Source organism: Anas acuta, chromosome Z (genome assembly GCF_963932015.1).
Source record: "Anas acuta chromosome Z, bAnaAcu1.1, whole genome shotgun sequence".
Classification (NCBI taxonomy): Eukaryota; Metazoa; Chordata; class Aves; order Anseriformes; family Anatidae; genus Anas; species Anas acuta.
The window spans coordinates 74,628,772-74,653,376 of record NC_089017.1 but is presented as its reverse complement, the minus strand read 5'-3'; the positions used below and the strand labels follow the sequence as shown (position 1 = coordinate 74,653,376).

The 24,605-nt window shown below is 41.8% G+C and overlaps 2 protein-coding genes across 4 annotated transcripts; one reads left to right on the top strand and one right to left on the bottom strand.

The window, feature by feature from the left end:
• Positions 1–308: 308 nt before the first annotated feature.
• POLR3G (RNA polymerase III subunit G) lies at positions 309–17,204 on the bottom strand. Of its 3 annotated transcripts, XM_068668068.1 has the most exons (10): positions 17,065–17,204; positions 16,487–16,545; positions 15,119–16,374; positions 14,256–14,384; positions 12,021–12,150; positions 6,706–6,768; positions 5,945–5,995; positions 2,465–2,535; positions 1,856–1,984; positions 309–1,374 (listed from the first exon to the last, which is right to left on the bottom strand). In XM_068668068.1, exons 3-10 carry the CDS (start codon positions 15,182–15,184, stop codon positions 1,288–1,290), a joined length of 726 nt encoding a protein of 241 aa, XP_068524169.1. In that variant the 5' UTR covers positions 15,185–16,374; positions 16,487–16,545; positions 17,065–17,204; the 3' UTR covers positions 309–1,287. The 3 variants fall into 3 exon arrangements, with proteins under 3 accessions (XP_068524169.1, XP_068524171.1, XP_068524170.1); XM_068668070.1 differs by lacking the exon at positions 15,119–16,374; XM_068668069.1 differs by lacking the exons at positions 15,119–16,374; positions 17,065–17,204 and adding an exon at positions 16,931–16,985.
• MBLAC2 (metallo-beta-lactamase domain containing 2) lies at positions 16,992–24,069 on the top strand. Its single transcript, XM_068668067.1, has 2 exons — positions 16,992–17,473; positions 20,524–24,069. The coding sequence occupies exons 1-2, from the start codon at positions 17,038–17,040 to the stop codon at positions 20,910–20,912; spliced, it is 825 nt and encodes a 274-aa protein (XP_068524168.1). The 5' UTR covers positions 16,992–17,037; the 3' UTR covers positions 20,913–24,069.
• The last annotated feature ends 536 nt before the right edge of the window (positions 24,070–24,605 follow it).

Sequence of the window (24,605 nt, the reverse complement as noted above, 5' to 3'; positions counted from 1 at the left end):
TGAAAGAATTGCTTTTGTCTTAAAACTGTTGTTTCGTTAACCCTGATAATCATTAGCACTAAGTTTTACCAAGAACAGAATGTAGTAACCTGATCAATAACACTGATAAATACTATTTTGTATCATCAAAAGACAAAGGGACACAATATGCTGTCGTTGTGTTCCTCTGGTTTCTAATCTCGGGAATAAATCTACGTTTCGTCTGTTGGCTCTAAAATAAGATACGTGTTTCCAAGCATTCTAGCTTTGCTATTCTCAGCACTCATGTTTTCCCAATTAAAACCTCATGCATCAAAATACTTCACCACTTCCCTTTTCTACATTTTTGTCTTTTTATTGATTTTGCTGTCTGTAAAGCTTGTCTCATTTTTGTAGGAACACAAGTAAATGTGCTTTAGCACTTACGTAGATATCTGCCATCTCACTTAACAGCTCTGTGAGGTAGAAAAGTTAGTATTGCCTTAACAGGCAGAGAAATCAAGGCAAAGGACTGAAATTCTTGTCACTTCAATCTGTAAGACAAAGATGAAAACTATGATTCACACTTCTCAATCTTAATTTCTGCCATATATTCTTTCTAAATTATATTACCCTAATTATTAACTACACTGATGCATAAAGGCAGTGTAACACGGTTAAATATTACTGTCCCTTTTCACCAGAATACTAAAGGTAAGAGTTCTGCTGACTAGCATAACAGCTAGTTCAAAATGCTCTCATTACCTTGTTAGTCCATGTTACTGAAGTCCTTTCAAGTCAGTTTATATTAAAGTGCTTAGTGGTCAATTATTTTCAGTCACCTGAATTCAGAAGTTACATAAATTCCTTCAGAGAAGTCAGCTGCTAAATATGAGCAGCTTATTCCCATAAAGGTCCTATTTTTGCTTTACCGCGGTTATCAAAAATTGCGCTTGTTTTCAAGACTTAACAGCTAAAGCATAGAACTGACTAGTGCAAATGCTTAGGCACAGTTCAATTAAAATGCATACATTCTTTGTCTGTGCAGAGGCAATACAATGGCATATAGATTGCTCCATCAGTAGGCATTCCAGAGAACCTTGAAAAGGTGCATGTCTGCAAAACATGGCGAAAGAAAAAAATGTGGGATCCAGGATCCCATTTCACAGCATAGTACTAATAAAATAAGGTTGTCCAGTATGTTTTTGGAGAGTATACTTAAACCCAACGGAGATAATGCATTGGCTCTGTCAGTGATACCCAGCTTACCTCCAGGTTTATATTTCAAGTAGTGTAAGGCTTGAACAATATACCACCTAGCAACAATAGCTAGTATGTTGCTTCATCCATATTGTCATCGCTGCCAGCACCAAAGTCATCTCCATCTTCAAAATATGAAGAAATGTAGTCATTTTCCTAAATAAAAACACAGTGCAGATCAAAACACTATTGCTATGCCTGTGACAATTTATTAAAGAAATGTGTTTTAAACTTGTTGAGCACAAAAATTTTGGAACATTAACATGTTTTTCCTTATTTCTTGTGGAAAAATAAAACATAATTAAGTTCCAGTATCTATGAAAGACGAGGCATGATTTTTTAATGTAAATTTTGTGCCCTATTTTGATGAAGAAAATTAATAATTTTATGTATTCCTTGAGGCAGGACACATTCCTGTTTGCAACCTCTTATTTCACAGCTCTTTTGGAGTATCAAATCTGACATACTGACTGAACTACAGCACAACCTACTGCAACGAAGAAAATTAATGCAGTAGTGCCTTTCACTACAACTCTCATTCTGCTTCAGAGAAGCTAGGGACATTTGGCTGGCAGCCAACACACAACTCAATGACTGCAATCTGACTTGCTGTAAATAGAAACCAAAAAAAAAGCACCTCTTCGTGCTCCTCTTCATCATATTCCTCTGGTTCTTCTGCTTCGTCATCATCTTCACCTTCTTTGTCTTTTGTTTTGTCTTTCTCATCTTCAGATTTCTCTTCTTCATCATCCTTCTTTTCCAACTCCTGTCAGAATACAATTTTGTTTATATGGTAATCCCATGTTAAGGTAACAGCATGCCCTCCACACGACCAAAGTGTTAGGCTGCAGCTAGCAGCAAGATGACTAACATAACAACATTGCACATTTTTTATTTATTTATTTTTTGACAATAACTAAAGAAAACATAAAGTGGCCAGAACTTCATACAGACTTATTTTATCAAGTATAAGCCATCAAACTTCCATTCTAACAAAGGTATGTCTTCTGTAATAAACTGAGATGATGATTTCCCTTTAGCATCCACTCTTGGATGTAGGATGGCAGTAGGATGCCGTGTCACACCTGACAAAATAGTACCACATGCCATAAAGTAAAGGCACCAAACAACTATTTCACCTTTTAGCTTCCCATTTCCACATGGTGTGTAATCAACACCAAAATCTGGATTTGTTTTCCTTCAGCAATTTGTGTTGTACTACTTAGTGAGATTAAGCGCATCTTACCTCAATTTTTTTCAACACATCCAAGTTACTTTTAGGGTCAGAGCTGTTTGCCTTTCTTGGTTTCACACTTGCTGAAATAAAATATATTACTATTATTTGTTTGGACATAAAAGAACAGTAAATTTTTCATTTGCTCCTAAGAGCTTGTATCTTGAGAACAGTAACTGCCGTAGAAACCCCATACTCTCTGTATTAAAATTATCTTAGACTTTGAGCTACATCACTCTTAGAGGTGTAGTGGCCTTATTTATCTAAATGATGTGTCTGGGGCGAGTTTGAAATTGTCTTTAAGCAGGTATTTGACTAAAGGTTTGGCCAAACTATGTCATTCAGTTCTGCAAAGTACTTTTCACCTACATACACTGTATTAAGAAACTAGAAAAAAAAAAAAATCCACGTTGATATTGTTCATCAGCTGAAACGATAAAAACATATTACTGTTCATATACAGGTAGGACAGCAGCGCACTTCAGATAGATACATTAAAAAAAAAAAAAAAGGCAGACAGGAGAGTATATGAGTTACAACACAGTAATGCGGTTACTGCAGCAAAGTGGCTTGCGGACCAGCGATGGCTCTTAAATGAACATGACCTTTATCGAGTTACTCCCTACAATTCAGCCTTGTACTGCTGAACTATATTGTGGAGTAAAGGTCAAAAATAACATTCCATGTACCCAGGTATGAGCTGTCTGATTGCAGCACTCTCAGCTGAGGAATACCTCTCCCAGTTCCAGGAGGGGAATTTGACCGGGAGAAACAAGGAGCTCTGGACTGAGAAATATTTGAGCAGAGTTAAAGAGCTCTGCAGAGAAGTCCTGTTTCCATGATTTAACTGCCCTTCTCCTTCTGTACTGCGCACCACTGCATACAATTTACAACGTAGGGCTACACCTAGCACCTGAGCTCTTCTCAGCAGGGTAAAACTGCCTTTGTGAAGTTCCACACTGGTGTAGCTACACAGCTTCTGATAAGACACAGTAGCTTCAGTTGAGATTATGTTCCTTCCACCCCCTTTTTTTTTTTTTTTTTACACAACATGGTACCTGAAAGGATAATTAATGTGCACGGATAGAAGGAGGAGATAGCCTTTCTGATGTGGACAGTAACCCCCAGTGATACATATTTTATGTGTCCTAATACTTAAGGAAGCAGAACTTTAAAAGCTGCAATGAGAGTGGCTGCATTTTGCCATAAATAACATTCTGTTCGTTTCGGTGTTTTGCCTAGGAAGGGATTATGTGACAAAAGCACCGCACACAGCTATGGGAAGTCAAGCTGTTCTGTAATAACATGTGAACTCTCTCTAGGCAAACACATCCAGAATGAAGGAGGCTTTTAGGGAAAACAAGTGTGGTTCAAAATGATTGTATCTGCACAAACACCTGCAGACTTTTAGAGATAATAAACAGCCTGGAAGCCCAAAGAGACATGCAAAGTCTTCCCTTTAGTGGTGGGCGTCTCCAGAGCTCATCGTGATATTAGAGACAGGGACCCATCATTGGACAGTAGAATTTTAAGCAAAACACCTTCTCACATCCACATTGCTTTGAGGTGCAATGGAATACAATCTAGTCTTTTGAAACACCTGTTGTTACAGGAATTTGGCCAAAATGCATACATCTGATTGATGTAATATGTATGCATATAGCTGGCCTACAGGAGCTGAGGCCAGTCAACTTACAATGTTTTTCTTTTTATTATTTTATTTTATTTTTTATTTTATTGTGGTTTTGGGGTTTTTTTTTTGGAGACACTGGTGATACCTAGGATCACATGGTCCACAGCCCAGGCTGTGCAGATGAGATGTGGCATTCTACCTAAAGTTATGTCAGTCACAGTCATGTGTTGTTAAAACACTCTGGGAAACCAGCAGGTAGAGTGAAAATGAAGCCAGGCCTGTGCATGTAACTGCAGTGATCCAAAAACCACTCCTACAGTCTATGAAGGTAGAATGGTAGGAAACTTGTTTGCATATCAGCACAGATAAAATGCACTGCACTCCCTCGCCTTTGTTCCACTAAAGTGTCACCTAACATGGCTGTCCTCAAAACACACCACGGATGCATACCAGACAGGCAAATGTGTCACTCATCAGCTACATACAAACCTCAACACAAAAGCATTACAACTTTTGTATGGCCTCCATATATATCATCAATATCCCCCACTCCCTCCCAAAAGAACTAAAATCGCATGATTCTTGCTTTTACGAAAAAAAAAGCAGTTTTTTTATCCAATCAAATTTGGATGGTCAGCTGGTCTTTGTCATTAAAATTTTGTAAGAAAGTGTACTTTCAGGAGCAAGTAGAGAAGCAGGCACAAAAGACTAGAGAAAGAAATCACATTAATCAGTAATTCTCTGTGATAATCAGAACATTAGGCTATGAAAGAATGGTAGCTTGGCATTTGTAATTTCATGGAATCTCGGGGAGATACTTGCTGCCTGCAGGCTTATAAAAGCCAGTGTGAGTTCTCCTTTTAAAAAAAAAAAAGAAAATGTGTACGTGCTTTTTTCTTGCGGGATTTTGCAAATAAGCAGTTAATTTTTGGTTGAATCTTGCAGTCTACCTTTAATACCATGCTTCTCAATGACGCTCTTAAAAGGAACAAAGCATCCAGCTGAGCCAGTCTCCATGACTACTGCACATTTCCCTTTTCTTTTTCTATTTTATCCTTGAACTGAAAAATGACACATTAAGGACTTGGACAAAGAGAACAAGAAAGTAAACAATTATATTTAACAGACAGCTAGAAACAGGGGGCCAAGCATTGTTTCACATCAACAGAGCAACAGGCTTCTACAGAGAACTTAAAATAAGTCATGCACACTAGAAAACACTTTTTAAAAAGTTTTTTGTTTGCTTTTGTTTTTTTCCTTTAAGAACAACCAATACCAGCTCCAACTGCTGTTGAAGGATCTGGTTCACAATTCTGCAGAAGAAAGCTGAAAATAAACAAAAAAAAAGTAAAACCAGGGAAAACAGAAAGTAACCTATATTAAATCAGATATGAAATACCTAATAAATGCAAAAGTCAACCAAATCATAAAAAATGTAACTGGGAAACCCAAAATACAAAGAAAATCTGAACAGCTGGCTATTTGGTGAATAGAAGAAGGGGAATTGATCACAAAATTCCAAAACAAAAAGGTTTTTTTTACATCTTTAATATTCCACTATTGCATATTGGCACCTAGCTAGTTAATACAGTACATCAACATCAAAGGAAGAGAGATCTGTTCCTCTAAGTTAAAATCCTACAGAAACAAAGCAAAGCAAAGCAAAACAAAACAAAACAAAAAAAAAACAAAACATAAAAGCCAGGCAGACTAGTAAATTATTTAGAAAATAACTGCCAAAAGCCCTGTTTATTAGGCCTCGTTAACATTTCTACCATTTTTTCCCCTAACCAGCTCCGGCATGTTTTCTTACACTCAACTAGTGTGTATTAAATGCTCTTTAAAAATATATAATCTACCTTTTTTCATCTTTTTTCTTGGCTTCATCTCTCTTGGGAGTCTTCTCCAATCTGCAGAGAAAATAGCTTTGATGCATGTAAACAACGATTTACTGTGGTAATCCTCCCCCTCCCACCAACACTGAGAAGGCTGGGACCCCTGCAGTGTTGTTTACGTGTATGCCTAATTGTTTTAGCACCCAACAATTTTACTGAATTTTGGCTGTACTTTAAGTTGAGGAAGTACAGGGAGAAGCAGCATTTCACCCAGTTAATGGAAACTGGTATCTGCCTGGGTGAGACAAAGTTCAGCCCCTCCGGTGGCCCAGATGGCCTCTAATTTATGAACTATGATTAAGCTTGCAGTATTGATCTATGCTGGTGCCTTTGTGGAAATTTAATGTCATAAAACCCATTCAGCAGTGACAAAGAAACTGTGTTTTTTTGTTTTCAGTAGCATTTCTGTATGTTCCCAGTTCAAAACTGACATCTGCATGGGGAGTAAAGAAGAGGGAAAGCTAGAGACCGAGGTCAAGCTTGCATTCTTGCTGTTGTTTTGAATGAGTAAAAAATAAAACCAGATTTGTATTTCTTTTGGACAAAACAACGCTTCCCCTTGATGTGAAAACATGACAAGGGCATAACCCTCAAGAGGGAATAACATGCCTTGGTAAGGATTTGCATACTTATATTGCTTATAAAATAATGAATCAAACATTTAAGAAGAACAAGTAGTTGCACAGGTTAATAGAGAATTAGCCTTTGGTAATCTCAGATATTACCTGGGGTCCACGCTGCATGCTCCTTTTCCCTGCTCTGGTACTTTTTACTGTACCTTTCTATTGCTGTAGAGAAAGATACAAAAAGTTATTGAATTCATTAAAAAGGCAATCCAGACGCTGGCTTTGGTATTTTCCTGTAGCTAAACATAAGTATATCCTCCTTATCCCACGCAGAGCACTTTCTCATGCTGTTGCTGAACAGCTAAAAACAGTTCCATGTCACTACTTTGAGCGGTTTTCATGGCACTTCCCAGGACTAATCATATGCTACGTACCTTAAAAACCTGCATTTTATACTCACCTCCCTCCCCAACCCCAGAAAAAGAGTTTCCAGTTTTTGAGTATCTCCTCTCAGTCAAGGGAAAGCTGTTCCTGTCCATCAAGCTGACGTATGGACTGGAAGGGCAGACAGTGAGGTGGATCAGAACCTAGCGTAACGGCCAGACCCAGGGGGTGATGACCAGGTGCAAAGTCTGTCTGGAGGTCCCCAGGGTTAAGAGTGGGTCCAGTCCTGTTTAGTATCTTCATTATGATCTGGTTGATGCATACCGTGCATCCTCAGCAGGTCTGCTGATGGCATAGAACTGGCAGGAGTGGCAGAAACACCAGAGTAGTGATGCCATCCAGGGGTACTTGGTCTGCAGCTCCCTCACGAGGGGAGCGGAGGGGCAGGCGCTGAGCTCTGCTCTCTGGGGACAGCGACAGGACCCGAGGGGACATCATGGAGCTGGGACAGGGGAGGGTCAGGCTGGGGGTTAGGGAAAGGGTCTGCACCCAGAGGGTAGTCGGGCACTGGGACAGGCTGCCCAGGGATGTGGTCATGGCACTGAGCCTGATGGAGTTCAAGACGCTTTTGGACACTGCTCTCAGGTTTAGTTTTTGGGTGGTCCTGTGTGGAGCCGGAAGTTGGATTCCCTGATCCTTGTGGATCCCTTCCAACTTGGGATATTCTGTTTTGTTCTGTACTGGACAGGCTGGAGAAATGTTCTGGCAAGAAAAACTTAAAAAAGGAGAAGTGCAAAGTCCAGAGGGACACGCACTGGAACAAGTTTGAAAGCAGCTCTGCAGAAAAAGACCTGGGGTCATGCTGGACACAAAATTGAAGAGGAGTTAGCAAAGTGCCTCTGCTGCCCTTGCTTGCTCCGAGGAGGAGACACTGAGAGCTGGGGCTGGTTAGCCTAAAGAAGAGAAGGCTCATGGGACGTCTTAGCAATGTCTATAAATTTCTGAGGGAGGGTGCAAAGAGGATGGAGCCAGGCTCCTGTCAGTGGTGCCCAGTGCCGGGACAGCAGGCAATGGGCACAAACAGGGTCAAGGAGGTTCCCCTGAGCACCAGGCAGCACTTCTGTGCTGTGCGGGTGGCTGAGCACTGGCACAGGCTGCCCAGAGGCTGTGGGGTCTCCTCCTGGGGGATCTTCAAAAATCACCTGGACACAGGCCTGGGCACCCTGCTCTGGGTGGCCCTGCTGGAGCAGGGGTGGGACCAGATGAGCTCCTGAGGTGTCTTTCTAACTCAACCTTTCCGTCCTTCCATGACTGGGAAGGCAAAAAAAGAAAAAAGATAATATTTTATTCATCTATGCTTGAAACGTATAAAAACATCACAAGCAGATCAGATATACTCAGGTAAGGACGGCTGATGAGATGAATGCTCACCTCCTGCTTCCCTTCAGTCTCACAGCCAAACCCCTACAACAAAACCAATTGGTGACATTTGTCACCACTGTCCTAAAAGCACCCAGAACTCCCAGCTCTCAAAAGGCTGCGTGTCTGACTGATTGTGATCAAGCCGCAGGACTTTTGCGATGGCAAACCTTTACAGTATAACAAGTATTTCTGAAACAGCAGCAACATTTTAGTCCATTTTTCCTCTTTCCAGGCACAAGAACTAAACTGAGAAATGAACTTTAAATAATACAGTAGTTATACACTGTAGGTACATGCAGTTATACTGCAAAAACAATCTTGTGCAATCTTTCATGACAAAACTAGCACCAAAACTTAAGTATTTTTTAATCAGTCACATTTTTTCTTATCACAATACCATGCCCAACTGCAAAATCCACTGAACACAAGATTATTGATTCTGATGTCAGTAATAACTAATTACTTAAACAGGGACAATTTTTGTGGATGTAACACAAAAAAATCAAAGTAAGGACTGTGACCTGTACAGTCAAAGACTTCCAGCATACTCACCAGGGAAAACAGTCAGAAAATGAAGATGTCAGAAATTAAACTCGGTTTTAAACTTGTTGTGACAAGGGCAAACAGAAGACCTACCTAGAACTGTGCAACAAAAATACTGTGTTTAAAATGGCAGTGTCCAAGGGGTATTTAACAGATGAGAAATAGGTGGCCTTTACAGATGCGGTAGGAAACCATCAGCAACAGAGGGGAAATAAACTAGTAGCTTTATTTCAGCTTGATGACCTTTAGTGAAGCATTAATTGCTGATGCCATCAGTAAGAAAATACACCTGACTGACTCTTGCTACTCACAGTTAATGAATTAATTCCAAACCACTGCCAAGGTGACAGTCACCCAGCTGCAGCAGATATACCTGCGGGAAAAAGATGAATGATTCATAGCTTAGGAAGTGAAGAAAATTGAGAACTTAAAGAATATGGCTACTACTTGCTCAAAATAAGTGTTGAATGATGAAAATCTCTTCTACACAGTATACTACTGCATCAAAATTGCTAGGTAGTATTAGACATGTCTTTGGTTTACTACCTGAATAATGGACGAAAGATAGATAGCTATGTCCTAACTAATTAAAATGTTTCCCTTCTCACACTTCAAATAACATTTGGCTCACAGATGTGCTGACTCTTTAAAACAATCCGTTTGCTTCTGTAGCAAAGCCAGTCTAAGAAATTCCTGCCCATGGTCCCCCTGCTGCCTTCCTCTTACTCCTGCCAGATTTTTATGATGACATAGAAGAAAAAAAAAAGGGGGAGGGGGAGAGCTGTAAAAAAGAAAACCCAAAAGATCAGTTAAAAATAATGAGATGAAAGCAAGCTGTTTAAGCTGCAGACAACCATTGCTCCATACCAAAACCCTGAAACTGAAGAGTTTTTCTTCAACTAAAGGTTCAGTAGAACTTAAGGCAATTTATCAATGTATCCCCAGGGAAACACTGAGCATAGCTGAAGATTTGACTCCATCAGGTACCTGCGTACCTGTTTTTTTCCTGAAAATGTCTTTTTTTTTTGTGGAAAAACAGTCATTATATGACTGGGCACAGTCATCAACACACAAGGCACAGTTAGCAACACTGAGAGACCACCACACCTCAGGAAGAAAGATGCAGAAGCAAAGATGACTTTGAGGTTAGAACTACCATGTGAGGCCCAGTTGGAAAAGAGAGGTAACGTTCTCATGAAGTAGCTGCTTCCTTGGAAACTACTCGGACAGGCTTTCAGGCATGCCAGTTTCCTTTTTTGTGCCTCAAACAGAAATAGCAAATTTCAAGCCTGACAAAGATCAAGGACACAGGAAGCTTCTGTGAGATAAGAACCCAAAAATAGTGAAATGTGTTTATTTAAGAGATGAAGGAGTTATTTTGACTTCTACAATCTTAAAGGGATGAAGATCGGATCTCTTGTTCTCCTTGCCTTATAACCAAGCATTTACCTGGCAAGACCACTGCACTGTGCTACAGCTGCCTGCTGTGTCCTGGTGATTGCCCTGCTCCAGCTGTGGGTCAGAAAAAATATTCTGCTTTTTGAGAGCCACTTGTTGAGAGAGTTCGAGAGGGACTGGAAGCCAGGAGCTCCTGCCTGACACAGAAATAGGTGGCAAGTATCAGATGATCAGCAGTATCTGCTGTGAGAAGCCAGGGCTCCTGAAACTGTTTCAGTCTCTGTAGCCCTTCAGGGGCAGCAGAAATTCCCAGGGAGTTTCTGAAGGAATACTGAAACACCACAGAGACTGGCTAAACATCTGTGTTCAAACTAAGAAAAAAAAAAAAAAAAAAAAAAGGGGGGAGAAGGCTGTAGGGTCATACTGAAGTGTGCTGCTCCGGTTCAAACACTGATTTAGTACAAGAACAAGCAGACGATCAATAAGGTGTGTTAATCACAGTACTGTACTGAAAGCATAACAAAAGATAAAAATTGCATATGGTCTCAAAAACAGCTGGAATTCACCAGTACACCACAAATAAAATGCACTCACATTTTAGAGAGGATGAGGCTGTGTAATTGTATCATGAATAGCCAGAGTCAGAAAATTATTTGATGGTTCAGGACAGATATTAAAACTCATGTTCTAGAGTTCAAGTGAGTTCTCATTATTCAGGATCAGCACACAATAGCAACAAGAAAGATTATCCTGGTGTTTGGCTACACTGGATTCCTTCAACATTTTTATAACGCTCACTAAAGACAGCCTACTGCACTGGCTGGACCTTGGGTCTGACACAAACTGCATTTCCCAATACTCTCTACTTCCTACCTTCCTGTAATAGCGCTTACCATTTATAGCACTCAGAAAAAGCACCAGCACATGCAGAAGGATGACAGGAACAGCAAAAAATCACAAGTGAAAAGAAGCACTCCTCCCAGTAATAACCTCCTGTGGCTGCTACATGTTTAAAATACTGCCACAGCACGGTAAACAGACATAGAGCTGTTCCTTCCCTGCTCCCCTTTCCTTCCTTCCCACTAGATGAGTTTTCTGACCAGGAAGCTTGGATTTTAAGAGTATAATGATGTATGATTGCATGTCCAGTATAGCAGAGCATTTATTTCTAATCGAGCAGTAACAAGGCTGTTAATGTTTAATTACATATAAGATTTGCAAGTCACGTACAGTATGAACAAGCTTTTAGCTTCAAATCCAGGTCTGCTGATGCAAACCTCCGTAAACTGCTTATTCTCATCTCAATCTTTGTATTTCAGGTGACTTCAGTAACACTTACCAATCTTCCCTGAATGGACTCAGGGGAAAAAAAAATCATGTTCTAGAACAGCACGTTTTATAACATCCAGCTACTTAATATAAGTATTTTATTTAATATGTCTTTACATAACTAAAATGGCAACTGAATTTCAAGTCTAACATTTACTATAAATTTTTTGTTTGTTTGTTTTCAAACAACAGTTGCTTTCCAGTTACAGCACTTGTACGAGTGATCTGCAACTTCAGTAAGTGTAAAAGCAGCAAAAATCCATATTGTCGTAGTCTGGCTAATTATTGTTCCTCATTATCAGCACTAGATACATCTTCAACACATGCATTTCACTACATTATCCTCCAGAGAATAAATACCGAAGACATAAGTAAAAATGAAAAGCACATAAACAAACCTTCACGTTCTTCTTCTACTGCCAAAAAATATGGCATTTTTTTCATAGTTCCTCTAAAATCTTGTTTTAAGGCCAACATGTAATCTTCGTCTTCTCCTGTTTTCAGAGGCACTGGCTTATTGTCTGTACTCTGTACAAATTATGTTTATTATTTATAATGTCTTAATATCCATCAAACATGCAGGAACACTAAAAAAAGCTACAACAAACATATCTAGTCCTGAAAGAGTGCAACTCTGCATTATACCACTTTGCAAGGATACTTTACCGCATTCTGACATGCATAATTTTACAAACAAATGTATACCTTTTATGACTTCACTGTATCTTTCTGTAAAAAGGTATCAAGCAATACAGGAAAAATACATAAAACCTGTGAAATAGCCATTCACATCCACCTTAAGCCCATGTTAAGGGTTCTTAAATCCCAAGAGCACTTTTTCTTGCCAACCTAAATAAATCAGAAACTGTCACTTCGGTCAGCATAGCCCAGGTCTTAACCTCTTCTGAAACAGTATTGCACCTACATTAAAGTATGATTACTCTGGATAATAATCGACACAGTTTGACTGATGTCATGTCACAACCAGGTAGCACACATCTCATTTCTTTCATTTGCATTTAAATGAATTGTTAGGTTTTTCTTGGTGTTTTGTTTGTTTGCTTTTGAACTATGGCTCCCGAAACGGGAAAGATGAATAAGCAAAAAGAGTTTTTAAAATATACAGCAAACTAGGGCCAAAGATGGAATTAGTGTGTGGTAAATAGATAGTTTTGTACGTAGTAACTGGATATTTTTGTGTGTAGTAACTGGAATTGGTATGTAGTAGCTGGATATCACCTGACACGTGGTGCACAGACAATATCTGAGTGGTAAGCTGCAATGCACAATGCACTGTCACAGAGCTGGATCACGAAAGGAGTTCGCTAATTACAGCTATATTTGCTAGATGGACAACATTTTAAATCTCTGATGATGCTGATGGTATGCTGATGCACCTTAACTGGGTTTTAATTGCATTTACAGGAAATCCATAAGATCACAGAAAGCTCCTATTAGAAACGTGTAAGAGCAACAATTTACTGCTTAAAATGATTTCAGCATCAATCAATCAACAGCTGCGGTGTCATACTTCTGGTCACTACCCAATCATTAAATATAATTCATGGAATTTCTAAACAGTTCTAGTTATGACACAATTTTTGAATGGCAGAGTGGAAGAAAAGTCTCTAAATTCTCCATGGCATACATTAGATATAGTGGGGCTAGCAATTCTACTACAAGCCAAAGCCAAAGCCACTGCTGACTGCAGAAGCTACAGTTGATACAGAATGCAGTTTCTTAATGCTGTCAAGCAGCCAACATTTACAGTAGGAACAATGTAGATGGCTCACTGTAACTGAAATCAGACAATTCGACTTGTAAGGGAAATGGTGGACTTTGAGGACATGTAACATGGTTCGGCAAATCAAAGCCACTGGCAAAATAACTATTCAGGGAAATCTCAGAATCCCACTGGTTACATGTCAAACTAAAACGTTCTGTAACACGTTAGATTGAGAAAAATTTCATGCACCTTGATCAAATCCTGACATAAATGGGAAATTCTGTTATGTAAAACTGCAACACTGCAACACTACTTTTCAGCCTCAAAATTGCCCAAGTTTGCCTGTGTAGTAAAACTCAGCTTAGTTAGAAAATTATCTACTCTTTCTTACCCTTTAATTTTCAGATACATCCTAAACATAACCCAAATGTCCAGTCTCAACTTCCTTAATTATATAGAACACATCTCAGTTGTTTTCAAGTTATTTTCACATTCTGGCTACGGAGGCACAAAACACTCATCCTGAATCTTTCTGTGCTTGCATCAACAGTAACCTTATAAATCCAGATCCATTTGCAGCTTCTAAGGCGAGTATAACTTTATTTCAAATTCAGATCCTCAGTTTTACTATTACTGCAATGTCCAGAAAACCAAATCAAGCTGAGGACCTTAATGAACAAACATCTTGCAAGCAATCCAGTTAACTATGGGATACCACAGTTAGCAAAGGGACAGGAAGTGGTAATGATAAAAACGATAATGGAAACAAATGGAAGTACATTAAGTACCTCAAAACTGACCTGAAGTGCTTAGGGTTGTTCTTATACTTCATTCTATTATCACAATGAAAGTGAATACACTCTACCCAAACAGTAAGAGCGTGCTCTGAGGTAGCTGATGTACTTACAGGAAATGGTGGGGGAGGCTTACACACAGCGTCGGGTAGAGATGCACCTTTGGAAAAGCCAATGGCCTCAATGTTGAAGGTAAACGCAGCACGTCCTCTTCCTCTACCTGACCCAGCCATTTGGAGTTCCTGAAAAGATTACAAGATTACAGGTCTTTAAAGAATCATTTTTCTTACATATATGCAATGCATTACCTATAAAACTGCTGTGTAAAAACCCAATGTGTCGCAAATATTGCAGTAATCTTAAAACCACTCTCAAAGATCATTCTAAATTGGCAAAAACTTTAACACCCATCTTAGGTTCTTCTGCATACTATAAATTTGGCACATGCTTCAAAACAGCTCCTCTCCTCATTTCTGGTAGCTACCTACCTCTGCATGCCTGAAATTACCTAATTACCACCTAACCTAGGAATTTCATAGTTTCCTCTTCTAAAGCTTAGATCCACGGAATTGATTGAGTTCAATCAGGGCTGACGAAGCAGAAGAAACAAGATAGGGAAAAAAAAAATGTTAATGGAACTTACTATGAAGGCATTTTGCACTTCCTGAATGAGTCTCAAAAATAGTCTGTATTTGTCTCTGGAGTATTCTTTGTCCCTTTCCATTTTTGTTTTTCCTTTATCTTTGTAACTAGCTTTGGGTTCAAAAAAAGAGCCAAAAGCATAGAGGCTTAAGGTAAAAGCATCGAAGGATTTCTCTGCACCAGTATATATGTAAGCTAACCGTTGATAACAGGAGGGTGCTGACATTTACAGCCACATCTCACTCCATCGCAGAATTGTATGACCCATGGTTTGGCAGGTAAAGCAAACTGTGAGAAACATTTTTCTGGCCCAGAACTCTCCTGTGCTGCTTACCATAAACTGCACTGCTACCCTGCAGCTTACCAAGCTGCTGGGTATGATCAAGCTTGTTCCTGCCATCCTGCTCTACTTGTAAAAACCCAAATAGTTCCACAGCATCCCACTGCAGGCATTGGTGTGAGACAAGAAGTCCAAATGGGGAACAAGAAACAGCTGCCAACCAGTCAACAAGGAACCCAGTACAGAACGATGAGTACAAACAAGGAAATGCCTACTTAAGATTTGTTACAAGTCCTGCAAAAGCAAGAAATGGCCTTTTTATTAATGTCAGTGAAAAAAACCAGGTATTTTCTCGTGTATTATTTTGAACAGGAATAAGCTTTGGTTGGATAAAATGAAATCACTTTATACATTTCCAGGTCAGTCAGCAACACAGAAAACTATCTAAAAATAATCATAAAGCCCTAAATAAATCATTTTAAGAAAGACAACAAAGAAAAATCTAAGCCTGAACATTTAATGAACTGAAAATACAAAAATAAAATAAATTAGCAAAGTCATTTGCAAACAAGATGAAAAAGAAGATGTAAGACTGACAGAATTGAAGACAGGTAAAAGATAACAGCAAAGCCCCGAACATGAACAATTATCTAGGAGTGAAAAAAGGGAACTGACAACTGAAGAAAACCAAACAAGAGTTGCGGGAGATGACAAGGTACCGAGGAAAGGCACATTTTTTGGATTCAATAAAACAGTCACTTTTTTAAGTTCAGCTTTAAAATTAATTCCAAGATTTTCCTGAAATAGTGAATTAGTTTGATGAGAAGTATCCAGCTTTAAAGCTAACCCTGTTCCAAGTGAGAAGTTTTGCTGAAACTTGCAAGTTTTTGAGTGTTTAAGCCGTTTCTGTCTACTGACATCATAAAGCGATCATGAAAGAGAAATCATGAGGGAAACCGCATGTTTTACAACTAACCCACTACGCCTGAGAAAGTTACCACGACAGCTTTATACTTCAAAAGCCATGACCGAGGTGTGACAAGCCCCTGGGTGCCTCTTCTCATTTGTGGACACTTTCCATCCTGTTGCACCAGAAGGATTTAAGGGCCACCTAAAGCACAGTTTAAGCGTGATAAGTTTTACATATTGGCCATGGGAGCTGCCTGTGGTGTCACCCAGGCAGCCAGAGGTCTGCAGAGGCCTCGTGCCAGCTGTGGTGGCCAAACACCTGTGTAAGTCCCTGTTAACTTGTCCTCTGAGCAAAACTCCCCATCCTGCTGACTTTCAGAGAAGGGTGCAACCAATGGAGGCTGCAAAAAAAATAAAAATAAAGCAGGGTGGAGGGGTGTGGAGGGGAGCAGGTGGAGGAGAAAGGGCTGCAGTTTAAATGCTAGCGTTGTGTTGTGTTTGGCTTTGCTTTACCTTACGTCCCTGAAGGAATCAGTGTGGGTGCAAACACTTGCCACAACAGCCTCGGTCCCCTGCAAGGTGAAAATACACAAAACACCCTTGTTTTGTGCCCCTTTACCGTCACACCCACCCCCTCACGCTGCAGGGCACCCACACTGCCCCCATCCCCTCGCAACCCCCAGGCTGTGTCCCCTCATCCTCCTCACCCCCTGATGGCCCCGGCTCCCCTCAAATCCCCTCAAATCTCCTCAAATCCCCTCACATCCCTCAAATCCCTGAGTCCCCTCAAGTCCCTGAGTCCCCTCGAGTCCCTCATCGCCTCACACCCTCTGTCCCCTCACCCCCCCCCCCCCCGGTCTCCTCACACCCACCCCGTCCCCTCACCCCCTGTCCCCCCACACCCCCCGATCCCCTCTCACACCCCCGGCACCCCCTCAAACCCCGTCCCCCCCTCACCCTCTCTCGCTCCGCCCGGCGCTGCCGCAGTGGGGCGGTCCCGGCCGCTCCCCCCCCATCCCCATCCCCATCCCCGTCCCTTCCCCTCCCCGCCCGCCGCCGCCGCCATGTCGGCGCTGGAGTGGTTCGCGCACAAGCCCCTGGGCGGCGGCATCTTCTGGATCCAGGAGCGCTTCTACGAGTCGGGCAACCGGGCCAACATCTGGCTGGTGCGGGGCTCGCAGCGCGACGTGGTGGTGGACGCCGGGCTGGGGCTGCGCAGCCTGCCCGACTACCTGCGGGCTGCCGGGCTGCTGGAAGGGGCCGGCGGGCGGCCGCTGCTGGCCGTGGCCACCCACGTCCACTTCGACCACGCGGGCGGGCTGCGGCACTTCGAGGAGGTGGCGGTGCACAGCGCCGAGGCGGCCGCGCTGCTCCGCGGCGACAACTACGAGGCCGTCACCTGGCTGTGGGACCGCGAGGTGGCGCGGCCGCCGCGACCCGGATGGCGGGCACGGCAGTTCCGCGTCCCCCCCGTCAGGCCCAGCCGCCTGCTGCAGGACGGTGAGGGACGGGGGGACGCGGGGGGATACGGGGGGACACGGGGGGCTGTGGGCGGTGGGGATTTGTGGGGTTGTCGCCGCCCCACTGTCGCCTCCCCCCCCCCCCCCCACCGCGTCCCGCGGGCGCTGTGGGGAGGCGCCGCCTGAGGGGACGCCCGCGTCGGGTGCTGCCCAGAGACGGCGTTGTGCCCTCCCTGCTGTCCCTGACCCGGTTTTTGTGCCTTTTTTATTCGTATTTTTCCTCATGCCGCTTTTCCTGCCTGCTTTCCGTTGCAAAATCTGGGTTTCCATGTTCATACAGCCTCCGCAAACCGCTTTCTGGAGTCCCCAGCCCACCCCACAGTCCCCTGCCCACCCCACAGTCCTCACCGCAACACACACAAAATCAGCACGCAGCGGGTGAAACCCCCCCGTTTGCACCCGTGCTGTAAGCATTTTCGGGAACATGCTTAGAAATGCCCACTGCTCACACCGTTTGTTTGCTTGGAGGTGCAGGATTTTTGCCCCAGGATGAGGACTGCTCAGCAGCACTGGAGGGAGCCAGCATTTAGAGGCTCACTAATTGAGGCTTACGGACAGCGTGCCAGTCATTTCTGGTGTCTGGTAACCCTTATTGCTCATAAACTGTCAAGGCATAACAGTGAGTAAAAACTAATTGGTGAAATACACACAGCAAAGCATGCGGGCTGTGTTCTGCAGAAGAACGTACATGAATGTAATGCTTCCACAAAAGGCTTTGTACAGGTATATTAAAAAAACAGATATTTCTGCTCATTTTTTCAGTTTGATTTCATCGTTAACAATGACTAGGTTATTTCGGCAACAGGTAGCCTAACTGCAGAACACCATAGGGCAGGAGTTAAAGGGTAGCAGTGCGATAGACAGATTACACCTCCTGCAGATGGCTTAGGTAGTTGCAGCCTCTTCCTGGCTGTCCCAGCCCATCACCCTGCAGAGGTGCTGGGGAAGGCTTAACTAAAGACTTCAGAGAAGATTTGGTGAGCAGTTTCGCAATAGTCAGCAGGAGTTTGGGCTGGTTTTTCTTCGAATGGGAGGAATTATTAAAATCATGAAAGATTGAGCGCGCTCACTGTCGAAGTAAGATCAGAGTTTCTAGCACAGCTTTCATGGAGACAAACTGTGGAAGTGGCATGTCATGTCAATCCATGTGTAACTTTTTTGGGGTAAGTATATCCAGTATATCCAGTATATACTCAAAATACAGGAGGTTGCAGAGTTACGTTCTGTTGGAATCCAAAGCCATGGCTTTTACTTGTACAGCGCCCGCTTCATTTATTGGCATCAGTTTTTGCATGAACATAATTGTAAGGGATCCTTCAGGCACCGTTCCTTTTGGCTGTTCCAGCTAAAGTGGCATCTACTTGTATTCTGCCTTACCACCTACTGTCTTCCTGGTTACATGTATCTTGTAAGACTTGCAGTTTCCTTTACCTGTTGCAATGTTTATATATATATGTATATCTATATATATATATGTGCATGTTTCTGTCAATTCCGGATGTCATATTCTGTTTCCTTGTACTTCTCAGCATCTGGAGCAATGGGTTTGAAACCCATTGGGCCACGTTGTTCCCATAGCTTCACCATCTCCACTGCTGTTTCAATCACCAGAACAGGAGTTTTCTGTATAATCTTCTCTAAAGGCAGGCCTGCTACTTCTATCAAGGCTTCTGAGCATTTCCTTTAAAACAGAATTTGTCTAAAAATTCTCTCTGATAAGTTTGAGGCTGCCTGCTGCTGCAGATGCGGGGACCCGATTCCCAGATAGGTACAGTATGGTTAAATGCCAGCTCTGCAGTGATTTCTAAACCCTGTTCTAGCGCTTTGTGAATGGAGTTGAGTGGATGACCTCCTGCATCCCTACCTGTAGCACTTGGAATTAACTCTGCCCTCCCAGACTCACTCCCAGCTCTGGCACAGTGCTTTACATCACCCTGGGAACACGAGGCAATAGTTCCCAACCCAGTCCCAAAGCACTCAGGTCTTCCAAAGAGAGGTCTAGCTTTCAAGAGTGAAGTGCCCTTCTTGTCCATAGGGCTACACCCTCAGGCTTGCTGTGTCTTGAGTAACTCTGAGGATACCTGCTGGTTGAGCCAGATGGTTCCCTAACTGTTGCACTTCTAATGTAACAGAAGTTTGGGAGCTTCTTCTTCACTTTGCAACCTGCAATGCATATTACAGTTCCAAGCATCGTCCTCTTATGCAACTCTTGGTGTATGCTGGTCTCCATTCCATGAAGTTTGTGGTGCTGGATGTTATTTTTTGTAACTGCTTTGCATAATTACTGAGCACATGCTTTAGAGAAGGTTTCTTACTCCTTCTCTTCCCAGCCCTAAAGTTTATGTATTTATCACCTGTGAATTAATGGATTTTGCACATTTATAACTAAGCTGGCATTACAACTTAAAATTAACAACAGACTTGTTGTTAATTATCCTCCAACCCTGGACTGTCTTTCTGCTGAGAACACAAGCTCAGGGTCTAGAGCAATGGAAAGGCATTCACATTTAAGATGGAGAAAAACATTCTGTTTTTCTGTGTCTGATTCAAGACAATTAAAAAAACATGTTCGGAGGCCAAACTTGCTCCTCCTTCTGCAGTTTATGTCCTGTTGTTTTGCCATGCAAAAGTGACTGCGGTTGAGTCCTAGGTGAATTGAGGATAAACTTTAATAAACTGTGAAATACTTTGGAAATTTTCAAGGGAGGCATAGCTTAATGTGTTCTGTTTGTTTCCTGTTTTATTTTCTCTACCATTTATTTTTATGTCGTTCAGCTCATTAGGGTGAGAATTGGCTCAGTTAATACTGCTCAAGCCTGTGTTATCCATTACTATCACTGGGAAATAGCATCTTGTCAAGTGCATTTTTCAAATGCCTCTGGCGCTCAGCAAGCAGAAAAGGTCCTGCTCCTGCTGTTGTGGGTGTACTCTGTTTAAACACACATGGGTAGCTGTAGGCTGTACTTTTTCGTGGTGTTTAACGTGCAGGATAAATGCATGCATTCATCCCTGTAATGCCTCTGTTTGCAGGGGATGTGATCAGCCTTGGAGACCGACAGCTCACCGTCATGCACATGCCTGGCCATTCCAGAGGAAGTATTTGCTTACACGACCGAGAGCACAAGATTTTGTTCAGCGGAGACGTCGTGTACGACGGATCCATGATTGACTGGCTTCCCTACAGCAAAGTAAGTGACTACGTTGCAAGCTGCCAGCGCCTGATGGAGCTGGTGGACAGAGGTCTGGTGGAGAAGGTACTGCCTGGGCACTTCAACATATTCGGAGCAGAAAGGTTGTATCGCCTAGCTTCCAACTACATCTCCCAAGCTGGATTTTGTCACAAAGTGTCTACCTGTGCCATGAGATCCCTTGCAAGCATAGCGCTTCGTGTCACAAATTCCAGAGGCACTTCTTCCTGAAGGTGCATTTTGTGTGGTCTGTCCCCTTGTGGAAAACCAAGTGACCTGTGAAAATGTTGGTGCAAGCAAAATGCAGTATTCATTAGGAAAGAGCTGGCAAAACGATGTGGATGAGCTGTAAAAGTTACTGTTCTTGCCAACTCTGTTCCTATTTTATGGAAAAATGCATAAGATAGTAGCTTAGCCAAAGCTGCCATTTTTCTTTCTATTTTTTCAGGGCATGTTTGCACACATATTGTGATTGAAATATATCATTTTATTTTTGATATGATTCTAACAGATATGTATATGCCAAAATGAGAGGTTTTACATCCATGCCTGAAACTTCTTTGATGTAGCACTAGGATTGTGGCTGCTCACTCAAATCCTGCTCAGGTTTTGGCCTGGCACAGCTCATGCTGATGCCTGATTTATGCTGGGAATAGCACCAAAACGAGAGCAATACCATGGCAGGATTCAGTGGGCAGAGAGAGATAAGGTGTAGCCATTTTCACCTACAGCTTGCTGTCCCCTGCAGCAGTCATCTCCAGCATCTTTGCAAAGTAACTGCTTGGCAGTTTGTGCAGAATCCACTGATGTATGGAAACGGTATAGACTAAACTTCCAAGATGGATGATAACACCAGCTTAACAAAAACAGCTTTTGATGTGGATCCCACAGCAGACAGAATACCAGGGCTTTCATGCTTCCCAGTAGGGTGCAGGGGACACGTGCACCCTGATGGAGGAGGAAGAATAAGCCTTGTCACTGCCAGGTAGGGAACTGTTTTGCTATAGGTGTGCTAGTTAATGAACTAACGAATGCATGTGTTATGCTAGTCTGTACAACGTGGATTGGGCCGTTGCTTGGTGTGTTGTTTTTCCTTATTTTCTGATGAGCTTATAAAATAAAAGCTTTAATTACAGACTAGGGTATTCTCTAAATCGGAGAGATCCAAACAGGTGGTTGCAAACGTGAAGGTTTTGTTTGTGTTTAAGCGTATTTATGTGTAACTGGATTGTGACTTGGCTGTGAGCACTCTGTGGGAGGGACAAGGTGGAGGCAATAACATCACTTTGCCCTGCTGCAGGTGCTGGATGAAAACAGCTGGTATGCTTATTTCCGCACAGGGAATGTATCTGGAGCTGTTTACTGTTTGCTTATGAAGTGTTTTGGTGCCTATGAAAAGTAAAGCACTTGAGTCTGTTCCAAAAAAAAAGCTGAATGCGTTGAGGAATGCTAAGTGACATTGTAACTCGCTTTTGAGTGTGGAATGTGTGTAGTTTAAAAGCTGTTGAAATGGTTAATGTTCATGTAATTATTATAACAGCCTGTGTACTTATCTTCTTTAAAAGGACACTGTCTGATGTTGTTTTTGTATATAAACATATACTTTCCTAATAAGATTGCAAATGTTTTTCCCAAATTTTAGTGGAGTTTTACCTTATCTGTTTGGCTTTCACTCTGCGTGGAAGCTTTGTTTTTCCCTCTCATCATTCCTGACGGAAAGGGAGCCCAAAGTTTGGGCCCAAAGGCATGGGAGAGTGGAATTAGTGGCCTTGTTAACAGGTGTAAATTCCAGTGATAAAAACGGCCTTTTTGGGAAACCAGTTGCAAAATAAAAAGCATGTCTATCTAGAAATGATGAAGGAGAGTATCCTACATAGCCGTTTTCTCCTTTCACAGCTCACTGCACTCCTGTCTTTATCATTTGAGTATATTCTTTACTGACAGTAGTACTGATAGGCTGTGATGTGCCTCGTTCTCGTTAGCTGTGCCTCTCTCCCCTCTTTACAAGCTGCAGCGAAATTTTGTGTAGGCAGAACAAGTGTGACAGTGTGGCACCTGGAAGACTTGTTATCACTTGCATCATGGTCTCTGTTTTGGAGGAATTCAGGTATACTGACATGCTACACAAGGAGCATTTGATCAGTGGACAGGCTCATCTCATATATGAAGCCAAGAGCAGTTTGTTTGGCCAGAGGAAGGAATATGAAAGGGTAGTTAGTCCGGGAAACAAAAAAGCCATTCCGTGAAGAGGCACAAAACAAACTTCACCTTGTGGCTTTCTTTTTTTTCCCTGCTGACTAACATGCTGCTTTTTTTTTTTTTTTTTTTTTTGTAGCAGTCCACACGCAGTTCTTTAAGTCAGAATAGACAAAGCGGTGCACCTCACACCAGTTATCTGGATGAAGCCATGGTGCCTCAGGTTACCCAACAGCAATTGATTGAATTCCTCCAAATCAGATGTCTGCAGCATATCACCAGTAGTAATATTGCTCAGTGCTTTTGCAATGAGTGCGGGAGCACTCACAATAAACCTGTGCAATAATTTCGACAACAGAGACCTGTCACAAAGCCTGCCAATATCTAGGAGACTGCTAAAGTTTTGGAAATATTAATTAGCAGAGTGAGATCAGTTTGATTTAGCATTTCGTCTTACACAACTGTAGTTTAACCTATTCCTTCTCCCCTTATGAGCCCTGTAGCCAGATTCTACTGTACTGAAACCAGAGCTCCTAGCAGGAGGCTCACAGGTACGCCAATTGAAAAGGAAAAATCTCCTCTCTCATTTCTGCTTAAATCTGTGCTTAGTGTTAGCTAAAAGATCCTTAAGTGTCCAGGTCAGCCCGTTAAGCATATATAGATAACAGCAATTACCTGTTTCTTCTTTTCCTTTACAGAAATCTATGGAATAATTTCCTAGATCAGAAGTGAGCTTTATGTGAACATAGCTCCAAATGGGGTGTGTTAGTAAACTGCTGCTACAATCCAGTTGAAATTAGTTTTTGAGGTCTTGAGATTATTTTTGTATTTATAATTCACTATTAGGTAAAAGATGAGTCTTATATAAAGAACTGTCTGTGACTATTTTTGTTAGGTATTACCAAATATGTCATTGCAAGAGTTTGACAGTGTCCCTTTAACACTGCTTGGATTAAATATTTAAAACAAACCTTGTAAGTTTAAATATTGCAGCGTTTTGGACATTTGGAACTGTGTTGCTTTCTTTGTAAAAACTAATGTATGTTAACTCAGTTTTCAGTAGGCTGAGAATTTACAAAAAAATTCAGCTGGGAATTTGTGCTCTGTAATTCGTCAAGACTTTTGTGGTGTCAAACAACAGTTTACACGGACAAAAAGTATAATTAATGATAATAAAAGTGTTACAGTTCTATGTGGTCTAGTAATTTGTATTATTTTAGTGAGAAATACTTACTCATTCTAAACAGTGTAATATCCTTAAGAAATGCTAGTAGTTTTACTCTTCTGTGCAAGAGGCTGCATTAGAAACGTTTGCATATCATCGACTGCTGCTGCATATACAAAGCCATGAGTAGGTACTTCTCAAAAAAACAAACAAACAAACAACACCCCAAACCAGGCTTTAACACATACCAGAATTAGGTTTTCCACGGAATTGGCACACAGAAAATGTGGATGTGATGAAAGTATATACTGAGGGATGAATTTGAGTTTGGGATGATTTTATTATTGCCATGCAAGACAACAGCTAATGAGAGCTGTTAACTATACGTGAAACAAAAAGTACTCATGTAGTTAACACATAACTGGAACTTGAAATAATGCCTCTGTACATCCTGTTTAGTTCCTAAGAAAAGGTAAGACTCTAACCTATTTTGAATAGTCAGCCTCTGAAGGACTGAGTAGTGCTGACCACAGTGACATGTGGATGTGCAGCTGGTGTGGTTG

Coding starts and splice junctions, on each gene's coding strand:
- POLR3G (XM_068668068.1), bottom strand. CDS start 15,184: ATGGCAGGAACAAGCTTGATCATACCCAGCAGCTTGGTAAGCTGCAGG. Junction 6,769..12,020: donor AGTAGAAGAAGAACGTGAAG/GTTTGTTTATGT, acceptor CTTTCTCTACAG/CAATAGAAAGGTACAGTAAA. Junction 1,985..2,464: donor ATGTGTTGAAAAAAATTGAG/GTAAGATGCGCT, acceptor GTATTCTGACAG/GAGTTGGAAAAGAAGGATGA.
- MBLAC2 (XM_068668067.1), top strand. CDS start 17,038: ATGTCGGCGCTGGAGTGGTTCGCGCACAAGCCCCTGGGCGGCGGCATC. Junction 17,474..20,523: donor CAGCCGCCTGCTGCAGGACG/GTGAGGGACGGG, acceptor CTCTGTTTGCAG/GGGATGTGATCAGCCTTGGA.